Raw genomic sequence first — 23,155 nt, 5'->3', positions numbered from 1 at the left:
ATCTTACGGTTAAAGGACGGAAAAGTTATGATACAAAAATATTGTTTACGTATGGTTTAAAAATATGGTTTACAAATTATTATGTAAAATTGAAGCAGTGTAAATGTGGAGTATACATTTTCAGAAATACCGATCAAATTAAAAGGGAAAATATTATATTAGAATTCAAAGATTGGAGATTATGTATGTTGGTCCACTCGGCTAGTAGGAAGAAATCTGATCAAATGTTTTGCCGGCCTTAAAACAGTAACTTTAATTTTAATTTGCTGATGATATTTTTCCTTCAAGACTTTTGAATTAAATTTATGTCATTCACTATTGTGACTCACATGTGCTTGAGATTAATACGACCATGATGACTAAAGACAATTAAGCATGTCTTATACGTACCAGTAAATGTGGGTTAATTATAGGAGATAACAAACCTTAATCAGGTTTGAGTGTGGAGATTATTGCACTGACAAGTGCAACGCAGCATCACTGACAACAGTTCACACTTGTCAATGACCTTGAACAACAAATGATGTTTTACATCCAAATAATACGAATGGTCAAGGGTAAAAAGAAGTTCCTAGGATAATAGTTACAATTGCCCAGGTTTCAGTAAGGAAGATAGGATAAGGTTAATAAAGATCCAAAACTAGGAGTTTAGTTGTAGATCACTAAAGTGCAACACTGATGGTATATTGCATATTCTACATTAACCAGTTGCGTACATAGAAAGTTATTTAGGGGAGGAAGAAGTGGTATAGGATGGATAAAATACATTCCAAAATTTAGAGTCTAGGAAATCTTCCCATTGGAATTATTTGACCTTTAAGAACTCATAAATGTGTTCTAGCTTTAAACAAACTATTTTGTGCAATTTTAATGTTTGTCTTCAACAAATTTGGGAGGTGGGGTGTCGAGGACCCTGAACGCTTGCTTTGCCTATGGGGAGAACTTTCTGTTTTTTCCCGTACAGCATCCACTCTTTTATTGAAATCCGACTTTTGGCTTGTGCCGACTATTAATTAGATTAGATTTAAATGTAAGATCAGTCAAATTTTTCAAATTAAGCAATGCTTACCTACATGGATTCTTTTAAAGCAAGGGAGATCTAGGAAAAATCTGCATTTATTATGAGATCAGTTCAAACATTTAAGTGGATACAGTTCAATATTTTACAAGTTTCAACAGTTTTTTAAGGGTGAAATATTGTTTATAATTGTATTAAATGTTGCTAATGTAGTAAAAGCTAAGGAAACTGACTGCAAGTGATGTTTGTTAAGAAAAGAATGGTGTTGTAGGGACTAACAGTCTGATTCTACCGATGCCGAGCCGCAGAACGTGAGTCTTGGTGTGCATGATCACGTTTTTTATTCCTCTTTTAATTTCATTTTTTCATTGAATTTATTTTTTATGTAGAACTCAAAATAGTGTAGTAGTTAATAAAACTTGTGTTTCAGAAATAGTGAGTTTCTTTATTAACTTTTGTTGGTGTCTTTAGTGATTACAAATGATCAAGATGTAAGCTGTGAAATATTTAAAATGTTATCTCATAGATAGGTACAAAACGTGGCTTGCACAACATGGAAACAGATCGGCAGAATACGCTCAGACCTGAACTGACCTACGGTGGAGTACCGGAGCAAGAAAAACTAAATGATTTTTATTTTTTTAATGTTGTTTGTTTGGTATAGGAGAAAATACTATTTATCCATTCTTAATAAGAAACAGTGATAAAAATTTAATGAATACATAATTTTTCCTTTCAAATTTAAAAAATACAAAATATTTACATATTGATGGGCATGGCATAAAACGCTAAGTGAATTTTTACTCCTTTTAAAGCATATTTTCTCTTCTAAAGCTCCTTTTAAAGCATAATTCATTTAGAACTGTTAAAACACCTTCAAAATGTTAATTTATTCATAAGGTTTACAACATTAAAATCATTTATTGTAAACCCATTTTAACTAAGCAAGACTCGATTTTGTATGTCACAAATTTGTGTCTCACTATATGTTGTTGACATTCCAAAATAAATTTCTTCTAACAGCACCATTTTAGAATGGTGTTACTGTTGTCCAAATGGCAGACAATACTGATTGAGTCTGCCGTAGTGAGGAAATAAGATATTTGATTTTGTAAAAGGACTGAAATATTGACTTGTAGAACACGTAGTCCTTTTTTATTAAGCTTTCAAATGTAAATACAAATTTTTAAGAGATTTTAAATTTTTACTCCTTTTGGTATTTTCTTGGATTTCATCCATTACTCATTTTAGACTATCAATGGAAGACGTCATATGACGTACGTAGTCCTTAAAGGTGTTAAATCGGCTGGAATTGGGGATAAAATGTGGTTAAGCAACTTTACAATGTTTGTACAGAACGTACATTAGTATTAATACTTCAGTTTTAGTTTCAAAGTATTAGTTCTGTGGTAACAATTTCCATGTGAAGTTACATACAGTGTTTGTTCTTCTGTAGTAAAAATGTATTTCTGTTTTAGCTAGGCTATTTTCCTTTCTTATGAGTACATTGCAATTATTTTGTTTTATGTATATATTATTGAAACACAGAAGAAATAAGGCTAGGGAAAAAGATACACCTTGTATGATTTGTGCTGTACAGGTTTTTTCATTTTTTGCAAGCATGATGTGAATGTATGTGACTGTTATTTTGCACTTTCATCACATTGTGCTTATTATATTTTTTATGGTATGGACAAGTGATTTCTTTTGTGATATTAGTATTTTCTCCCAATGAAAGTCAATTTGGAGTTGAAATAGGATTTTTGGTCATTCGATATACATATTTTTTGGGTATATCCGTTATTTAAACACATTTCAATAACAAATCAAATGTCCATACTTTTATAATTGTATTATAAATTTTACCAGTTTTCTGTGCTCTAAGTTGTCTAAGAAATACAAATAAGTGTTCTTATTCGTAAAAAATTTAAATTATGTGTGAGATTAAATAAATATTAACCCTGTAGGAGCAGTGGATAATCTAACGCCCGTACGATATGTCCGAAATCACGCCTTACCGTCATTTCTCATACTATATAACTTGTGTTGACTCTAAGCCAGGTATTGGAACAGGTATTTGACTATTTTCTTGTCCAATTGGCTCCCAGAAATTTGTTTTACCCTTGTTTCTTAGTTGATAACCACCATTATCCTTGTACTGCCATAATTTGCTACAGAGTTTGTTTGTAATGTCATTGTGTAAGTAGTAGGTCTGTGTTTTATTGCTGATCACAGCAACGAGGTAGATCGTGAATTACTGCATATTTTTCTATGTATTTTGATAAAAGTGTACTCAATTCTTGTGATTTTTGTTTAATTTTGTAGCTCATTATATTGTAGTTACAAATAATAGATCCCACGAGTGTAAATTACTTTTATGTCTCAGATAAGGTATAATAAGAACCATATTTGAAAAATTGTGTATATATAAATACATATATAAGTATGCACATAAATGTAGATTTTTGTTGTTGTGTCTAAATAGCATATTATGTAAGAGTATTTAACCCTTAATAATGTTCTGAAAAAATCATTTAACACGTTCGCTGCGGCAAGAGCGGCCAATAATTTCTAACTTGCCATTTTCGTTGAATTGGCGTTATTTTTGGTTTGATGCGCTATAAAATAATGATATTCGATTACATTACGTTCTTATGCGTTCGTAATCATCGGAACTGTCCGGACAGTATCCTTTTACGCACATAGCGTAAAACGCCCACAGAGCCCGCGGTACAGATCGCCGCCGCGTGCTGTCCGCACAGTAAAACAAATAAAAGTATTGTTTGAATGAATTTACTAAGGAGACAATACATACTGTATACAAAAAAGCAAAATATATGTATACTGTGTACAATCAAAATATTGACACCAAACATATAGATAAAATTGCAATACCAGTAAAAGATTACCTTACTTTTAATTTAGTAGTAATAACCTATCCAATTTGTAAACAAGCCTAGCTGCTAATACGTCTACTCACGACAATTCTGTTTCTGACAATTCCCGCAAGATCGCAGCACGTGACAAGCGAAACGAATAAGAATAAGCAATGCAATGTGCGTATCGGCACTGTCTGGACAGTCCCGTGACCCTCGCCAAAACTGCGTGGCCCGCAGCGAACGTGTTAAATATATTTTTACTTGGGTAAATTGTGTTTTAACGCAATCCTACAAGATACGCGTTTTAGGCCTGGTCTTTTTCATAATACTAAACCTGCTTATCGCTGATAAGAAACATATCATAACTTAAAATTAAATGGAAAATTGTTTGGTCCTAAAAGTGTTAATCAAAGGAATTCAGTTAAGCAATGGAACTCCTACTTTTTGGTTTGCTCAGTCAACTTTCAAAATATGAATTTCTAATCCTAGAGTGGTTGAACTATCAGTGCTTTAAACCAACTGAACCATAGTTGGAGAAAAAAAAAATCCTGATATTTTTATGATTAATGATAACGAAACGGTTATAACTTCTTTATATCCGTTTGTCAGAGTTTTTGTATTCCAATGTGGTCAAAATAAGAGTATTTTGAAAGTGAAAATTTGTCCCAGTGCTCTTCTATAGGCTAATGATGCAGAGAGATCTCAAGTTAATGTTAAAAATTGGATACAGTTCGAAGCCAATATAGTCTAAAGCCGAGGCTTAAAGAAGAGAAAACAAATATTTTTAAATGCTCCCATCCACAAATAATACGCACCAAAATAAATTATATGTTTGAAGTAGCAGATACTTTATTTCAGTAAATGGTACAAAAATAGAGATTCAGGAGATTTTAGGAATTGTAGAATTAATTTTTGCAATCAAGATAACACGATAAGGTTAAAGGATTTTGAAGTGAATTCATGCGTAAAATACACAATCTTTTATATTGCTACGAAAAATTTGTAACAAAGGCTTACATTAGTGGCCGATAACATCAAATTTTGTATGAAAAGTATAAGAAATTAGGTATCCCATAGTTTTTGGCTACGGTTCAACAGTTAAAAATACAAGTTTAAATATAGAAACCGTAATGCATGACTGCTTACTACTCCTTTACAGAATTATTAATGAACAACTCTAGTGGGAAGTTTGTGTGTAGTCTAGGGCTGCTTTCAATTGAAGGGATGTAAAATCCTCCAATTATGTGTAATATAATCAGAATACCATAACAACTATTAAAAAAGTCAATATTTCAAACTGTGATAGGTCTTTACTCTATAAGTGTAGATACAAAAATTATGAGAGAATAGTTTTATTTCGATTTCTGAAATACCCTATACATTTATCTGTAGCATGATAAGGTACACTTTATATTAGAAGCTGTGAGAATGTTAGGCGCCCTTATTCTGTTGCTCCAGGACAGAAAGCTCTCAACTCTTTCTGTTGCAGGTCCTTCTCATACGATGCCGTCAGTGATCGTGGCCAAGATCATGGAGAAGCTGCGCGAGCACGAGAAAGAGAGTTGTTCGGTCGCGTCGCCCCCGCGCGTTTCTACAAACACTGACCAGAACAAGTTCTCACGAGTGGCACGCAACGTTCTCACCAAGATCAGGTACTGTATGCTTCTGTGAGCTTTGTAGGATTAGAGCTGAGCGGACTAATTTGTAAGGGCATTAGACCAATCATTGACTTGGAATTAGAGGAACACGGAACTGCTAACTGAATCAAGAATCAAGAATCTTTATTGTCATCCCACATAACAATGTATTGACAACGTCAGAATAGCACTAGTAGGCCTAAATAAATATATAAATATGACCAACATATAGGAGCACATAAATTAAAAATTAAACTGATAATAGGCAATATTCAACAGACTCCTTTTTTGAACTCTAATTGTTCTGGACCACAGTAATCAAAGATTAGCAAAGAGAGAGAGAGGGGTACATTGAGATTGGTGCGTTCAAACTCAGTTTTAAGAACCTAAATAGCCAAGAGAATTGGAATCCAGAAAAAATGTAATGCTTAAGCAAACGGAATAGTGAGCTTTCCTTAATTTATTTAGGTGATAAATACTTGATGATACAGAGGCCAGTGAGCATATTATTTCCCAACTTCTTGTATTTTTGAAAATTTTGACTATTTTGTGCTTAACCCCTTAATATTTTTGTTTTTTTACATAAAATTATTTTGTGTTGCTGATTTTTAGCTTTTTTACAGAGACAGGTTTGTAGCGTTTAGATATATCTTTTTTTAAATTGTTTATATATTTTCTATATTGTACACTAAGTCATTTCCACTATCCGTGCTGTTTCATCACATGCGCACAATACCAATCGTCTGTTTGTGCGTAAAATATTTCCATGGTATAATAAACACTAGAAATAAAACCATAAAATACTCCAGGACAGGTGACATGCAACAACACGTGGTAGCTGTCTGCACTTTGGGATTATAGATAACTCTCCAAGGTACAACAAACACTCAGGAGAGAGAAGCAAGGAAGTGCTGATATCTAGTAGAAAATACAATGCCCGGTTGTCGTACAATGCTTCTTGCCCATTACATCTTACAGCAGAATAAAAAAGGAATAATAAAACGATACGTAATATTACGTCAGTAGCACACTTTTATGCAGTCACTATGAACGTAATATTATGTCAAAAACCATGAATGGTTTAAAAGGCATATGTTGAATACTTGTTCAATAGAGTATAGTTGAATATTGAATGCAAAGTACTGAACATTGCTTAGCACAAGAGTATCTTGAACACTGTAATTACTTAGTTACAGGCCTATCAAAATGTCTACCATCTGTTGAACTAAAAGTAAAGAATTGTTTATTTTACTATATGAAGTTAGTTAGGGCTGAGAAGCTCTCTCTAACACTTAACCACAATTAAGGTTTTTATTAATTTCAATGTTGAATAATTTGTTACAACCCTAGCTGAGTATTAAAACTTTTGCACGATCGTTGTTGCAGGTGTGTGCCAGGCAACTCAGTGCTGACGCCGGACAACCGCAAGTGGCTGGACAGTCAAGGGCACAAGTCACCGGAGATTGGTCGCAAGCGCATCATAATCGGCCAGCAGTCGTTCACCTTCGGCCAGGACGGAGATCTTATCGAGAACCACAGCCCTCCGTCCAGCCTCACAGACAGTGACAGGTCAGTCTTGGTCCAGTGGTGTATCTAGGATTTTACTTGGGGTGCCAAAGTAAAGCATCTCATATTTTACCAGTATGTTGGGGGGGGGGGGGGGGGGGGTTTACTCTTCTTTATTTAATCTTATTTTTTTGAAGTCTATGGTATTTGGAAAATATAGACCAAAATTCTAAGAAACTTTATAACATCAAAGTATTTTCTACTTTTTTGTGTCACAGCTTGTTTTATTTAACGTCTGCTGCTATCTATTAAGTAGTAAATAACCTAACTTGTACATTTTGATTATTACTAGGGCTCGTCGTTTCAGGTTTCAATTTAACCATTCTCCCTTTCCAGGCCAGGCGGCAATATATTACCGCCATAGATTGTGTCTGAAAAGTGCCAGGTGGCAAAATATTGCCGTCGGTGATATACGCAAAAAGCGCCAGGCGGCAATATATAGTCTCCTTGATATTTGTCGTTTTCTTAAATAAATACGACATCAAATGATTAAAGTTTTATGTTTTTTTATTCCCTGGTATATTTGTAGATAATTAATATGAATATTTTTATTTTGGAGGTCTATGCATTTTTATTTCGTAATTGTCACGTGACATTATCAGCTGACTCGATCTATTGTTGTTAATTCTTTACGTTTTAGTGTAATCGTACTATTGTGTGCTGGAGTCTTCTTCATTATTTTATTTTTTGGTTGTAAATGTTAGTAGTTTTAGTTGTTATGTGCTCAGCTATTGTGAGTATTAGTTACACTGACTGACAATTTGCGATCTCATGGGAGTAAAATTGTAAATAGCACATTTGTAAATAAATTTCAAATAAAATTGTGTAAATATTTCTTGGAAAATAGTGTTTTTTAACTGTATTGAAACTGTTTACGGATCCTACAATCATCTGTTTGCCGGTACATCCATAACGTGAATATTTATTTTAAGTTTCTTGCAATGTAAGAGTCAGTTGCTTTAACACTTATAAAATGTTCCGAAGTACAATTATGCGTATTTAATTTGGTGCAACTTTTAGGTTATTCTCTAATTTTTATGAAAAATTATAAATTTTAATCTAAGATACTGCAAAATCGCCAATATTAGCCTGGCACTTTTGACTAGTCACAAGGGGATATGAGATGTGAAAAAATTTTGCAACATCTCATATTTGGTCCTGGCCCTGAAAGGGTTAACATATTTATTATTAAATTAAGACAGTAGAATAATCTTATTGGCACATTTTCAAATGTGGTCTAAATGTTCGAATCTGACATGCATAAACAGACAAACTAAAAGTGTGCTCAACTAAAGGCTTGAAAATAATAAGATACAACTAAACGGAAGAACTATCAACAACTCTTTATTCACTTTAAAGTTAAGTAGTATCTAGCCCGGCTGGAGAAATATTAGTTACAAGTAGGGGTTAGTTACTACTACCTGTTTGTTCACACCAAACCTAGATATAACTTAAAAAACTTAAGCATTAGTATCAACGACTTTCTATTCATTTCGCCTCTTAAATGACAGATTTTTTTTTATTTGTAAGACCACTATATTGAAACAAAATGGCATACCAAGCAGGTCAACATACAGCTGAGATATTAGAAACTTCAATGTTTGTACCATGTTTCTTGAATATAATTATAATGTTGCTAATTGTACAAAATGAACTAAAAAAGAAAACCAAAAGTATCAAAACGGATTAGACATTTGTAATAAACCAATGCGGAGTTACAGCACGGTTTCAAGAAGTTCATCTAGCATGTACCAATAGTTAAAAAAGGGCCCATTCCGGCCCCCCTTTATTTTTATTGCCGCCATTTTGTTTCTGACATGACAATTGGCTCTGGTCAGTCGTAGGTGTTTGGTCAATGAATGCAGACATATTGTGACCTGTATTCTGTAGTTCAGTTTTAATAATTAGTGTTGTATTTAGTGTTTTTAATAAGTGCATGTTTGTTTAACCCTTTCCACTCGTGTGTCGGTCGTTGTCCGACATTGCTATTTTACCGTTCCACTCGTATGTCGGACGCCATCCGACATTGCAATGACGTCAGCTTTACTTTATTTTAGGCGGACTACGATGTTTCCGATTTGTGCTGCGATCGCACGGCATTCTCAGGAACTAATAAATGACAGCTGAACTACGATTGGTAGGCTGCTGATTTATTTTGCTTTGTCACTGTAGTCACGTTTCCTAACCAATTTTCAAACGCGTTCGCATTAGTGACTCGATATGACGTTAACAAGTACACCTTTTCTTTCTGATTCAGAAGTTATTGCTGAATTAGAATGAAGAGGCAAGGAACATCAAATAAACATACAAAATCCAACAGTTATCTGTCAGTATAACAAATATATGGGTGGCTTGGACCAAGCAGAACCACTATATTGCTTCCTACAAATTTTCCCGTAAATCTCTGAAATGGTGGAGAAAGCAATTTTTCTGGATTTTGGAAGTGGGAATAGTAAATAGCTTTCTCTTGTTAAACACGAATGAACAAAACCATGGAGAAAAAACTATTCAACACAGGAATTTCAGAGAAATCCTCATCACTGAACTTGTAGGCCATGTCCGTAACCCTATGAGTTTGAAGCGGGGTCGTCCTTATTCAATATCAGTACAAAAAGAAGAAAGGCTAAACAAACACCCAGCTCATCCAACAAAAAAAAAATCTAAAGACTGTGCTGTTTGTAGCAATAGAAAGGTGCCAGGAGGAAGAAAGGAAACACTTTACTATTGTAAAACCTGTTCAAAAAATCCTGGTCTTCATCCTGCAGAGTGCTTTGAACGATACCATACCGTGCTAAAATATAAAATTATTAGTGTAAGTATCAAATTTTATATCTCTATGCTATAAATTACAAATAAAATAAAATTATTATACAATATAATAATCTATATACTTTATTGACTTCCAGTTTGCTAAAAATGGGGTTTTACTGAAAATATGCTAAAATAAATACGAGCTGAGGGGGCAGACTGGTGAAAAAAATCCGAGTGGAAAGGGTTAAGAATTAGTGAAGTTAACACACAACATGGTGGTTGTGATTCCTGACAGCGTGTCACAACGCTCTGGTATGATTTGTTTATTTTAATCCAGTTTGTAATTATGTGTTAGGTTAGTCATTTACCTGAAGAAGAGATCAGATTGCAGATCTCGGAACGTACTGTTACTGATTTTTCGTATCACTGAACGTTTGCAAATGTCCGGAATAATCCTGTTCCTTTATAATGAATAATGAGAAATATTCTATCACCAAAAGTGTGCATGTGTAAATAAACTGTGTAATTGTCTAATAAAAGGTTGTGACACTGTCAGCAGGTGGACCAGCAGCACGGGGACACCGGGTCTACACAAGACTGAGTTCTCCTCTGACAAACCGGTGTTCCCTTCCATCCAGGAGGATCTGATGGAGCCTTCCCTTCCCATCCCACCTCATCACCCCTACACACACCCGCCACGCCATGCGTTCGCCAACGTTGTCACCACACTGCTGGCCGAAAAACAACAACAGGTAACTTACAGCCTACTGCTGAATTCGTGAGTTTTCAAACCTTATTGTCAATTTCCAATATTGGGTTTCCCAGTTGCAAAATGGTTTATTTGTGTCTTTTCATTCTTGAATACTATTATGTTCCGCTTTTCTGAGCCACCTCTACATTTCTGAATCTGTATAACAAAATGGATGGTTTTATTAGAGATTTGTTTTATTTTATATGAAGTAATGGAGCACTGTTATATTGTTTATTATTGATTGAAAAATCATTGGAAAAATGCACGTTTGCTATTTAAATAAACAAACAAATGTTCATAATTATGTTTTACAAAATCAATAGAAGTACAAATTCAACCTTTTTTTCATACCAATCACAAGAAGTAAACTTATGTTAACAGTCTTGTGTAAATCCATTAAAAATGCAAGTATATAGAAGAATGTTAAAATTACATTTTTATGTGATTTTTTTAAATAATGTATGTATTTCTGCAAATAATCCTTGAAAGCCCAAAGAAAATATAATTTTTATATAAACTAGAATAAATTATATAAAAAAATTGTACATCTTAATTCTAAAATCTCTCAATCAACAGATGCAGTATTTTGTATCGTAGTGTTAAATAGCCTAAACTAAATCTTATGTTATTATACAAGTAAAATATGTAATAAATAACATATAATATATTATAAATGTAATAAAATAAAAATTGTTCTAATTAACTCTCCAAACTCATTACCAAATATTTGCATTCAAAATAAAACAAACTGTTTTAAATCTAAATTAACTATTAATTATAATTCTCTATGACTGGTTACATTATCTTCCATTGGGAGTGCCGATGGCCAAGCGGTCTAAGATGTTGGACTTTGAGTCTGAGTTAGAGATAGCGCAGTTTTAAATCCTGTATGTGACCGTAGCACTGCGTAACAGTACCTTCGACCTTGTACTATATCGACTCTCTCTCCCTTTCTCTGTTTGATAAGATCCTCACACAGGCCAGTGGCCCATGAGGACGGGCAGAATAAGGCTTAAAAGGGGAACAGCTTCTCCTTAAAAAAAAAAAAACATTTTTGTAGCAAAATAAACATATTACTTTTATTGAGTAACATTTATAATCTGTAGCCCTCACTGAATTATTAAAGCACTTGTGTTCTCATTTATTCACCATCAATATTTAACTTAAGATTCTTTTTAACTAGTATTTAAAATATAATTTTTCAGCCAAATGTATTTTATCACAGAAAACTTTTAAGACATTAATCATATTAAACATTTTCTTTATTAACATTTTCTGTGCCATATGTACTTTCTTTGATTTTTTAAAATATTTATTAAACAAAATTATATGTTGTCTAATAGTTCAAAATGTATCTAGTAATCTTTTTCAAAACTAACCTGCCAACATTTTTTCTTCAAACTTTTAAACATAAGGAACAAATTTATCCCTTAACAAATGCAATGTTTATTAGCTCAAAAAAAGAAAATCTGTCTTAAACATAATACTGCCATACATACTTACATGAACATTGGAAGCAGTCTCAAAACTTTACATACACACAAAAAGTAACCTAATTTAATATATATATTTTAGAACTTTTTGTTATCTATGCTCAAAAATAACAAATATTAAACTATTTTTTTATTTTTAGCACTTAATTATAATAATTTTTGACTTTTTAGCACTTAGTCGTTATAATTTTTTTAGTTTTTAGCACTCAGTTGTGATCATTTTTTTATTTTTTGTTACTTAGTTGTAATAATTTTGTTTAACTTTAAGCACTCAGTCGTAATCATTTTTTGACTTTTTAGTACTCAGTTGTAATCATTTTTTTAGTTTTTAGCACTCAGTTGTAATTTTCTTTTTAACTTTTAGCACTTAGTCGTAATAATTTTTTTAGTTTTTAGCACTCAGTTGTAATCATTTTTTAGTTTTTAGCACTTAGTTGTAATTTTCTTTCTAATTTTTAGCACTTAGTTGTAATCATTTTTTTTCTACAGGAATCCAAACTATCGTCATCGTCGATGGATGTATCAGACGAGGACAAGCAGTGGTCGAGATCGCTCGGGGACAGCGGACTGCCGTCGTCAGGCCGGTCCTCACGAGGTCTGGACGAGAGTGAAATGAGTGACCAGCAGGCGAGAGTCAGCGAGGAAAGGACATTAGGAGACGAACCGGTCTCAGAAAGTGTCTTACAAGTACCCCCTTCGTCCGATAGTTTACTAGCACCTATTGAACACTCTAGTCGTAAGGAATCAAGAAGAAAAAGTGAAAACAACAGTGAACTATCGTTTTTACCTGTTTCGGAAGATTCAAATGCCACCTGTAGTTTATCGGTTTCCAGCGACAGTACAGAAGCCAGTAAAAAATGGAGTGAGAAATATAATAGTTCAGAGGTTGGACATGAAATAGACGAACAAATTTTAGAAAATTCAATTGAGGATTTCAAAATCTCCGATAGTTTAACATTGTCAGGCGCGATTACTAGTCTTCCGTCATCGGAAATGTCGACTCCTTTATTAGCCAGTCCGTGGCCTAGTCTAGCGAGTGAACTGGAGCGTGTGGATAAGACATCGACAGCTATCGTGACAGAAGGAGCTTGTTCAGACATGCCAAATGAGATGAGTCATGATCTAATTACGCAGAGTTCAGAAATACCTACGAAAAGCATGGATGAGACCATACAGGAGTCTCATGCTGCAGTATCGGCTCCAGTGAAAGTGATAGAGAGTCTGGACAAAGTGATAGAGTCTCTAGAGAAGATTATGGAACCACTCGAAGTCATCTCGGAGAGCGATCAACAAATAAGCTCTGTGGTTAGGGCACAGGCAAACAGGGTAAGTTATTATTGTTTCATTCTGCTTTAGCTATTTTTTCAGCTATCATTTTCATTACTAAAACTCTGAAATAAAGTGCAAATGGAGCTGTGATATGATTGGCTAAAGGCTTGCATTTATGCACTTTTTGATTTACATTGGAGATATAAACCTATAAATATCGTAAAAAGTTTCAAAATTCCAGGATAATACTATACTCCAATGGGTTTCCATTTTTATGATTATTTTAGTTTATTTTAAATATTAGGACAGATTCTGTAAATATTACAATTTCTATAATAATACATGTATTATTGGAGGGAAAAATTGTGAACCATAAGTAATCATATCAAAATTCCAAAAATACACTTTACTTAAATACGCTTTCATTTTATTTTCTGGAGATGGGGTTACAATACAAAATCATATTTTTATATGGTACTTACAATGTAAAGCAACACCTTGTGTACAGTTATGGGATTCATCACTACCTGAATGTCATTTCCGCCCCTTTTGTCTATTCTTATTGGAATTTTAACTCCATAGACTCTTTTGGGTTATTTATTATGAGATTATGCTTTAGTCAAATAAACATGAAATTAGTGACTATGTTAGCTACTCCATTCCCTTTAGCACTAATGTCGCAAATTTTAGAATATCTTCCTGTCTAACCCTCATAATTAGACAGGATCTCCCAATAATAGAACAATAACATAGCCTTATGTGAATGTTGAGTTTAGCTTAACTTCACCTTCCTCTTAGTACAGTGTCTGGAATCTGATGCTGTCGCAGACTTGATTCCTGGAATCTGGAGTCATGTTCATCTGAAGAGACCCAATAAGTCAGTGACGAAGATGCTCAAAATGAACTCTACATTGTTACATCAGATTCCAGGAGTGAAATATGTGACAGTGTCAGATTCCAGATGCTGTACTAAGATGAAGGTAAACTGGAATTAAACTCAACATTCACATTGAATCAACCCTTCCCAGCATAGCTGCGTAACATAGCCTTAGTTTTCTCCCGATTCTAATCACATCTATGAACATAAGAGATGTAAATAAAAACCTAAACTACTCAGCAAATGTTAAAGAATTTTTATGTAACCATAGAAATTAAAAAAAATAAGAAGGATGATTTTTTTTTAATCAAAAAAGTTTTAAAAATCAATCGAAGTTTAATATGTAAAAAAACAATTAAATTCATCATAAATACAATTAAATTTTAAAACTAATTGCATTTTTTTATCGTTAAAGCTATGAAACATCTGTTTATTTCAACTTGTTTAATACACGATGGGGTATTATTTATAGTTTAAGTAAACATTTTAATTTCATGTATAGTTTTATTAAGGAAATTCAGAATAAATTATAATCGGTTCTAGTAAACACTGTAAAATGTCCGTAATTAAAACTGTAAATTGTGTAAATGAAGTCTAGTGTGAATAATCAAATAGTAATCTTGATTTTATTGTTTTATTCAGCTTTGTCTCATATTGTTTTCTGTTTCTAACCAGTAAATTACTTGTGATAATTTATAGAAAACTTTTGTAATTTATAAAATATAACTTGTAAATTTTACAACAGGTGAAATTGCTGCGCAGATACGAAGATCTCAGTTTATTAGCGGAACAACTTCAGGTGAGTTATAGACAAAACTTATCCAATTAATATCAATTCAAATCATAGTACGAGGGCTTTCCGTGAAACATGGTCGAGTATGAAAAAACACTGGAATATGTACAGGAAATATATATTTACATTTTTAAACGATACATAGTTGCACTTGTTCTAAATGTTTACCAGAATTGCTATACATCTCAACTAGTTAAGAAACTCCTTCAGCACAAAATTCACCCAACAATAATAAACGTTATAGACGTTTTGACATAAGATGGTCAGAATTTTATTCCGAAGACTCCCTTTGAAGCAGTCTACAAGAACTATGCTAGATGAAATTTTGCTGGACTGTGCCTTTGAACTTAAGTACCAGTTTCAGCTCTAAATGTTCTAAAATATTTAAAATATTTTTCAGTTTATAAAAAAAAAAAAAAAACATGTAAATAGTGTCACTGTTAATGTACTTTTAACTGTACATTTTTAGTATATATTAACCCTTCAACGTGTTATTTTTTTTTCATGGTCATACTCCCTCCTGCGTTGATTTTTCTGGCGGTTTTTTAGAGATTTTGTGTTTTATAAATAATATAAGCAAATTACCCAAGTTTATAATTATTTTATTATACTTCTATGTTGTTAGTGTTTAAAATTAGCCAAATTAAACAAAATTAACCTACTTTAGGTTAATTTCCCTACAAGCTAGCTAACCTACAAACCATCCCCAAACTCATGTTTATAAAACACAACAAATTGTTCCTGTCAAAACGGGATTTCCTTCTTCAAAACAATATAGTTAGCTTGTAAAACTAATAATAATAACTAAATAAAGGAACGTAAAACACACAAAAATATGTCAGTTGAACATAACCATCACACTAACAATGACTGTAAACAACAACAAACGTAAGCTGACAAACGATCGGCTGCACGGCAATGACGTCGTCTTGAATGCAGCTGATTTCTCAGATATTTTTTCTAAAGATCGATTTTTCGAGATATCGACTCAATTAATCGAAAGTTTGAATCTTCTCCTTTCGATTAGTATACATTTTTCATTGAAAACATTCGATAGTCGTCTGTTACAGCTACAAAAAATAACCGACTACTCCATGACGTACTCAGTACGGCAAAACGCGATCTCAAGTAAAAGTGTCATGACGTACCTAGTACGGCAAAACGCGTTGAAGGGTTTAAGTATTGATATAAAAGACAAAGTTACTCTCTAACTATATTATAAATTTAAAGACCCATCTTAACCCATCTTAGTTGTCTTTTGATAGAAGTAGGCTTCTCAGACCTGTGTATGTATATATTTTTTCTTGGTCTGAAAATAAAATAAAAATAATTATGGAATGAAAAATTCATAGAATGAAGGAAATTACAGTAGCCATAAATATACACTTTTTGAGTATTTTCTTGATCGTGGCAAGAAGGCAAACTAAACATTGGCGTCGGAAATATAATTCACTCGAACCATAAGTGCTCTTACATATTGTATGTGAAGCCATGGATAACTGCTAGTATTAAATATTCATATAATATTTTGTTTACTTTAGTAGTGATGTTCCCTAGTTAACATTTATACTGATTATGTTTGAACTTAGGGTAAGGACTATGTTTGATTTGAGAAGGTGTAGCCGTGGTAGACAGCCAGGCATCTTGGAGCATAGACGATGTAACTGTCATTGGTAAAGTAAAGTTAAACCCAACTAAATATAATAACTTTTCTATAAAGATAATAATGTATGTAAATAAACATTTCATAAAATGTGATGAATCCGTGATATAATTTTGGTCTCTGTTTGGAGCATTAGAAAATGTTCCAAAATATCCATAGAAAATTGTGGTGAACACCTTAAAAAATTCATATTACATTACTTTCTTGGGTTACTTTTTAACTTTTTTCCAAAATTGGATTGGCCATAATTAACAAATATGACAGTAATAATTTGAGCACTATTAATAAATGGTAAAATCTGCACTCTTGATCGCAAATGTCCTCCTGTAATCTTACCACAGTCTGAACAAATTAGCAAAGTCTAGAATGAGACGCGTGTTGCAGGAAGTCGGGGTGGCGGTGGAGATTGGCTCTGCAGACCAGTTCCTGTTGCTGACCGTCAATGAGGTAAGATAGATAAATCACAATTTGTAACAATGCAAAAAACACTTTACAGTGAATGATTGATTGTTTATTAAATCTCAGTGTCACAAATAACAAAAACTTCCAATAATGATGAGTTTGGGTTGTAAAACTATGAACAAAACACAATAAAGCAAAAGACAAAGCTCAAAGTAACACGAATAAAGTTTTTAACAATGTTCCACATGACATATGGAAATAAAACATTTGTTACACAGTTTATTTTTAGCCCTTTATTGGCAGTAATTCATATTGGAGGGTCTAATCTATTCATATATTCATATTGGCACTTTCAAGTCTAATCTATTTTTTTTTATATTGGTTTCCTTTTGTATTGATAAGGCTATCTTCAAATAGAAACTTTTAAAATCCAAAATGCATATAGAGTTCATTGGAATTGCTTATCTACTCCATTCAATGTCTTTCCAAAATAAACCAAGGACTGTGAGAGCTTTTCAGGAAATCTCATTCGTGACACATTATTTGAAATAATGACCATCATTACCCAGAATACATGTTTTTGGAATCATTTTTATAAATTAGTGCATTTTATTTAGTATTAAACACTAAAAAAACTGTTAGAGTAGCTACAGATTTTCATCGTCTCCTAATTTTATTTTTCTCTTATTGTTGTTCTCATTTTAAGACATGTAAAATGATATGCAAATTCACGTGTACAGCCAGTTACGATTTCCTCCAACAGTTTTCGAGCCACCTCTTTGAGGCAAAGAGTCAAATTCTATATTGGTGTTCAAAGTTTCACTTTTATAAATTAGTCGAAACATTAAATGAATAACTATGGCATCATTTACTTTTGACATGTCCTGTAACAATCACTGTATTTTATACTTTATAATGTCTTCAAGATTGTTAAGTAAAGCTAGATAATAGTATAAAATCAAAATATTTCTTGCATACTTTAAGTCTGAAAACTCTTGATTGGCAATTTTCCATAAGGAAAATATGCTAAGGTAGGCAAAGGGTTACATAATAAAACCCTATTCTTATGCTAACACTGTTGATGTCATAACAAGTCAGTTTTCTAGCTCACATCAAACTTTGCTAACACAGAATTATTAAATTCATTACATTTGTTGGCCTTATTATGGAAAGCAGTCTTCGTGTGTTAAACCGAAACTGCCAATAATATCATCTACTTGTACAGGTGAATTGAGGAAGGCTATTGAATTATATATATATATATATATACACTCTTTCAAGTAGTTCAAAGTTTATTTAAAAAAAAAAAAAACAAAACAGTGTTCATGTTTTAATTTTCAGGTTCCCAGAACCCTTTATTGGAAGCACACTGATTAATAAAATAAACAGAACCCAAACCAATAATTAATTAATAAAAAAACCCTTTTTTATACACACATATAAATAGTGGAGTCTACAACCAATGTGTATACATTAATCAATATGGCTTATTTATCACAGACTTTTAGTATTTTGAGAAGTTTATTTTGTCTTTTTAAAATTCATTTACAAGGTGTTTCTGATTATCCAACACTTGGAATTTTTGCAATTATTCTTATTTTGTCATATTCTGTTGTATGTTTATATTTGTAACTGTATCCAGCAATGGCCTATCTTTCCTTATCCTGACTTTTCTTATGCTTTATGTGCATTAACACATTAAATGCTTTGTAGACACAAAATGTAGATATCACTTAAATAGTACAACTTCGTTTTAGGTTCTTTTCTCGAAAATTGCTACAAAACATTTTTATACATTTGGTGTCTGTCGTTGTTGCAGAGGTGTGCCCTACAGTGTCGTGTGATAAGATTGGCACTGTCTACATACCAGGCGCAGCTAGCCGTAGACTCATCACATTACGAGCTCAAGTGTTGTCTAGGCGAGGAGGCACATCGGTTGTCAGACCTGCTCCACACTGTTGCCAACCCAGAGAAGCTGGCCACACTGGTGCAGCAGGTTAGACAGCAAATAATTTTATATAGGACAAATATCTGTAGAAATTCTCAACCTATTAATCAGGACAGGTTGTCAAATAACTTGTATGATAACGAATAGGAAATTAGATTAAACCTATATATTTTATAATATAAGGCGGGTGATCATTCTCCCCACCTTACCCAAATAATCTTTAATGCAGTACATTCACAGGTAGAATAAATATATTGTCCCAAAAATATTTCACAAACTGATATGCCTTGTTTATTAAACATTGTATTTTACTGTGTACATTAATATAGAGATTTTTGATAAATCTAGAGTTTGGACATTATTTGACATTTCCAATTGGATTTTTATGCAAAATTGAGGTTTAATTTTTAATAGAGGTTGAGCTGAAGAGAGGCCGAAAACAGCCTTAACTCCGCCTTAAAATAGTAATTATTTTTATTTAATTAATATAAAATAATTTATATGTTGGTAAAATGCTTATTCTTTTTTTTATTATTTAATGTAAAGTAGTGTAAATTTTGAAAATTTAATCAAAGTCTAGAGTTATCTAACATATCTTCATCTATCGTGACTTCCAAAAAGGTAATCAGTGAGCTCCCTCATCACATGTATTTTGAAAATTTCCGACTTACGGATTTTCTCTTGATCTTATTTGCTAAACCAAATCTTTCTTAGCTTTTAAACAGGACATTTAGAGTACTAACCTATTCTGATGGATTCATATCCAATTCAGGAGTGCGTCAAGGCTGTAATTTGGGCCCTCTGTTTTGTTTTCTAAACTCTACTATCCAAACTACAAGCTCAAAGTGCTACAGATCAGTGTGAGGTGAAACCTATTTGTACTTTGATAGCTGTAACACTGTTGACAAGAAATTGTATTGTGACAGATGTGCGAGCTCTTGAAACATCAGGCCGAGCTGCGTGAGGAGCTTCATGATTGGGGCAGTGAGCCGCTCGCGTGTCACCAGCTGTGTGAGGTGGTGTTGCGGCGGCTGCGCGCACTGGAGCTGGTCGTGAGCAGGAACACACGTGCGCTGTCCGACCTGCGCAGTCATGTCTGACCCGTGTCCGTGCATTTTGCCGCACGTCTAATGTTGCCAAAGAGACTCATTACACCATCGCACTTTTCGTTGGAGACAAGTTGGTGTGAGTTCAAGTTGAAGGTCAGTCGTGTCTGCTGCCGATCAAAAGGGTGAATATTGACTTTTTCTCAAGAAATATTAATAAATCTTTTGATTTATTAATCACAAAAGTCGGTCTATCCTGAACTAGGACAATTACTGTTTACTAAAACCGTTTCAAAATAAAACATTTTGACAATTTTTAACAAATCATAATATTTTATATATTAAATGTAACAACTGATCTGCCCCTAGACTAGGACAAATTATGTTTATTAAAACTGTTTGCCGACTAGGATTTTTACATTTGATGTGGAACTAAGTTAGTTTTGTACATAGATTTAGTCTTATATACATTAGTGCAGAGTTAATTGTGTTGGACAACTTCGGTTTCAATGTTTAAATTGAAAAAAACCATTTCAGAATATATTATATACTATTTTGTATGTAATAAATGTTAATTTACTGTGCAATAAATTAAAAATTATCTTATTTCAAATTTTTATCTATATATTGTTTTATATATAAAATATTAGTCCGTTTTCATGAGCAACGGGAACTTGGCTTCTTGTAAACATGGATCCCTCGTATGAGGACAACCCACCTTTTACTCCTACAAAGATTCTCATTTCTTTAATTTTTTTTTTTTTTCTAGTAAATACTAATTATTTACCATTTAATATAAAACCTAGTTTATACTATTGGTGATAGCTGCTTAAAAAAAGATGTAATTTATAAAACAACGGGCCTGATTGATGTTGTACTCCCATAAACAGATAAAGCCATAAATTCAAATATAATTATTTCAGAAGCAATAAAAGTTTGAAAACAATTTAACCATTTTTCTGTAAATTGATTTCTATGCAACTTTACTGTTACTAAACAAATACGGTTTATTAATATAAATACCTACTGTAATAACTAATCAGATGGGATTTTTTTGTAATAGTCAAATCGAAACGTTAAGAAATGTGTTTTTGCTGGGTACACTTATCCAGGTGTTAGAATAATGCTGGAGAAAATTTTGCTAAATGATTTAATTGGTAAAAAAATCCTTTGAACATATTTCCGTTTTGTTTGTGTGGTGTCTGTCTGTATGTTTTCTTGAAAAAATCATAGCTCTAAATCAGTTTAAGTTGTTGAAATTTGGCACCAATAACTTATCTTATTATAACCTAATTTACTGATAAAAATAATTACCTTAATTAAATTAAGTGCCTCAGGAGGTCAATAACTGAGAAAATGTATTTTCAGTTTTGAAATAAACATAATTATGTCTCGGTATGAATTTTCTTAATTATGGTAACACAGAAACAGTAAAAATAAGTTTTTAGTGTTATATATTTATCATACCAAATGAGTTACTAATTTTATTCTTTATAATGAATTGACTTTGTGCGCGTTGACAATTTTTTTGTCTTCCATAAGTTTTTGACAGACGGCAGTAACCTTTTTTTAACAGCTATATAAAAATGAGTGTTTAAACATAATTTAAGTATTGGTAATAAATAAATAAATATATATATATATATATATATATATATATATATATATATATATAGCAAGAAAATATTCTTACCACATTGCAACAGTACAGATTAAACCATTTGTAAAGTCATAAATTTTTCAAGGAAATCACAGATTCTGAATAAAGCAAGATAAGGCATATTATGGAATAAGGATCTGTGTTTATTTTAACTCATGTAATTAATGTTAAATTTGTTTTCCCCCTGTTTAAACTAATCCTGTTCATTATTGAACAAGCCAACTACGATTTAAGCCAAACGAAATTTAAGACAGTTCATTCACCGGACTTGCCACAAAATTGTAATCTCGTATAAATGCACCAAGTCAACAGAGTCTGAAATACTACAAATGAAAATCGAACCCAAAACACAGATATTCAATTAGATATAAAATATGGCTATCATACAAAGTCTCGAGATAGTGAACATTTGGTGTGGTGTAAGGCAATTTCACAATTGACTGGTTACCTTTGGTACAGTTTGAATTTAATATAAATCAGATACATTAAGTTAACAAAGTAAAAAAAATTGTACAACAAATGCTCATCAGGCAAAAAACACAACACTTTTGAGATGCCATTCCAAATGAGTAAATTATTTTGAGCTGGCAAAAAATAATTCCACTATAACTATTTTTATTATGTATTTATTATTTTCCATTTATATATTCTTGAAAAATGTATTTCACATTCTAGCAGGTATATTTTTTACCAAGAAACTGTTAGTTAATACATTAATGTCTTGAAGCCAAAGTCCTGTTGTAATTTTGTAAAGAAAAATTAATTTTAATTACCTATAATAATTAGTATTTGTTGACACATTTTGTTTAAAGTATATCAGTGATAACATAATTTAGCAGCACAAATACGTTTTATTTTAGTATTAAAAAAAAATCTTTGTTATGGATGTTATTTTTGTTGTACAGAGAATTGACTAATGACAGATAGATTCACAAAACAAGTAATGTTTTAAGTATATTACTGTGATTAGTCCAGTCAGGGGACTTTAATAAATATGTTTGTAAATGTTTGAAGTTTTTATAAAATAATATTGTAAATAAAACAGTGATTTTAACATGTTATGGAGATACACTCAAGGCATTATAACTGCAAGGGGCACAATTGTGGGTTGTGATCATAGATCTAGTACTATTGTATTTATAAAAGCAAATATATATATATATTTTTGTCTTTGAGCACAACTTGTGTGATGGACAGTCAGATTTACACTCTATTGTATGTAACACTTGTAACTACTATAATTAAACACTGTAATAGATTTTGTAAATTTAATAATGTTAATTGGAGTTTCTCAATGTAACAGAGTAATATGAGGGTTGGTTATTTCAACTTCTAATGGGCTTTAAAAGGGAAGTTGAGTTGAACCTCTAGGGAAGTTAATGTCAGTTGGAATAAGAACGTT

The 23,155-nt window shown here is 32.3% G+C and overlaps 1 protein-coding gene across 4 annotated transcripts in view; it reads left to right on the top strand.

Moving 5' to 3' along the window:
* The window catches only part of LOC124353609 (protein SON), a 49,904-nt gene extending 29,192 nt beyond the window's left edge, over window positions 1-20,712 (top strand). For 3 of the 4 annotated variants that reach the window (XM_046803524.1, XM_046803526.1, XM_046803523.1), the window contains exons 8-15: window positions 5,387-5,549; window positions 6,921-7,103; window positions 10,408-10,603; window positions 12,585-13,421; window positions 14,987-15,040; window positions 17,082-17,144; window positions 18,919-19,095; window positions 19,974-20,712. In XM_046803524.1, coding sequence (XP_046659480.1) covers window positions 5,387-5,549; window positions 6,921-7,103; window positions 10,408-10,603; window positions 12,585-13,421; window positions 14,987-15,040; window positions 17,082-17,144; window positions 18,919-19,095; window positions 19,974-20,147 — 1,847 coding nt within the window. In that variant the 3' untranslated portion in view covers window positions 20,148-20,712. The remainder of the gene's footprint in view (window positions 1-5,386; window positions 5,550-6,920; window positions 7,104-10,407; window positions 10,604-12,584; window positions 13,422-14,986; window positions 15,041-17,081; window positions 17,145-18,918; window positions 19,096-19,973) is intronic. The other variant, XM_046803525.1, reaches the window with a different exon arrangement.
* The last annotated feature ends 2,443 nt before the right edge of the window (window positions 20,713-23,155 follow it).

Source organism: Homalodisca vitripennis, chromosome 2 (genome assembly GCF_021130785.1).
Source record: "Homalodisca vitripennis isolate AUS2020 chromosome 2, UT_GWSS_2.1, whole genome shotgun sequence".
NCBI lineage: Eukaryota > Metazoa > Arthropoda > Insecta > Hemiptera > Cicadellidae > Homalodisca > Homalodisca vitripennis.
This window is presented reverse-complemented; position numbering and strand designations above follow the sequence as displayed.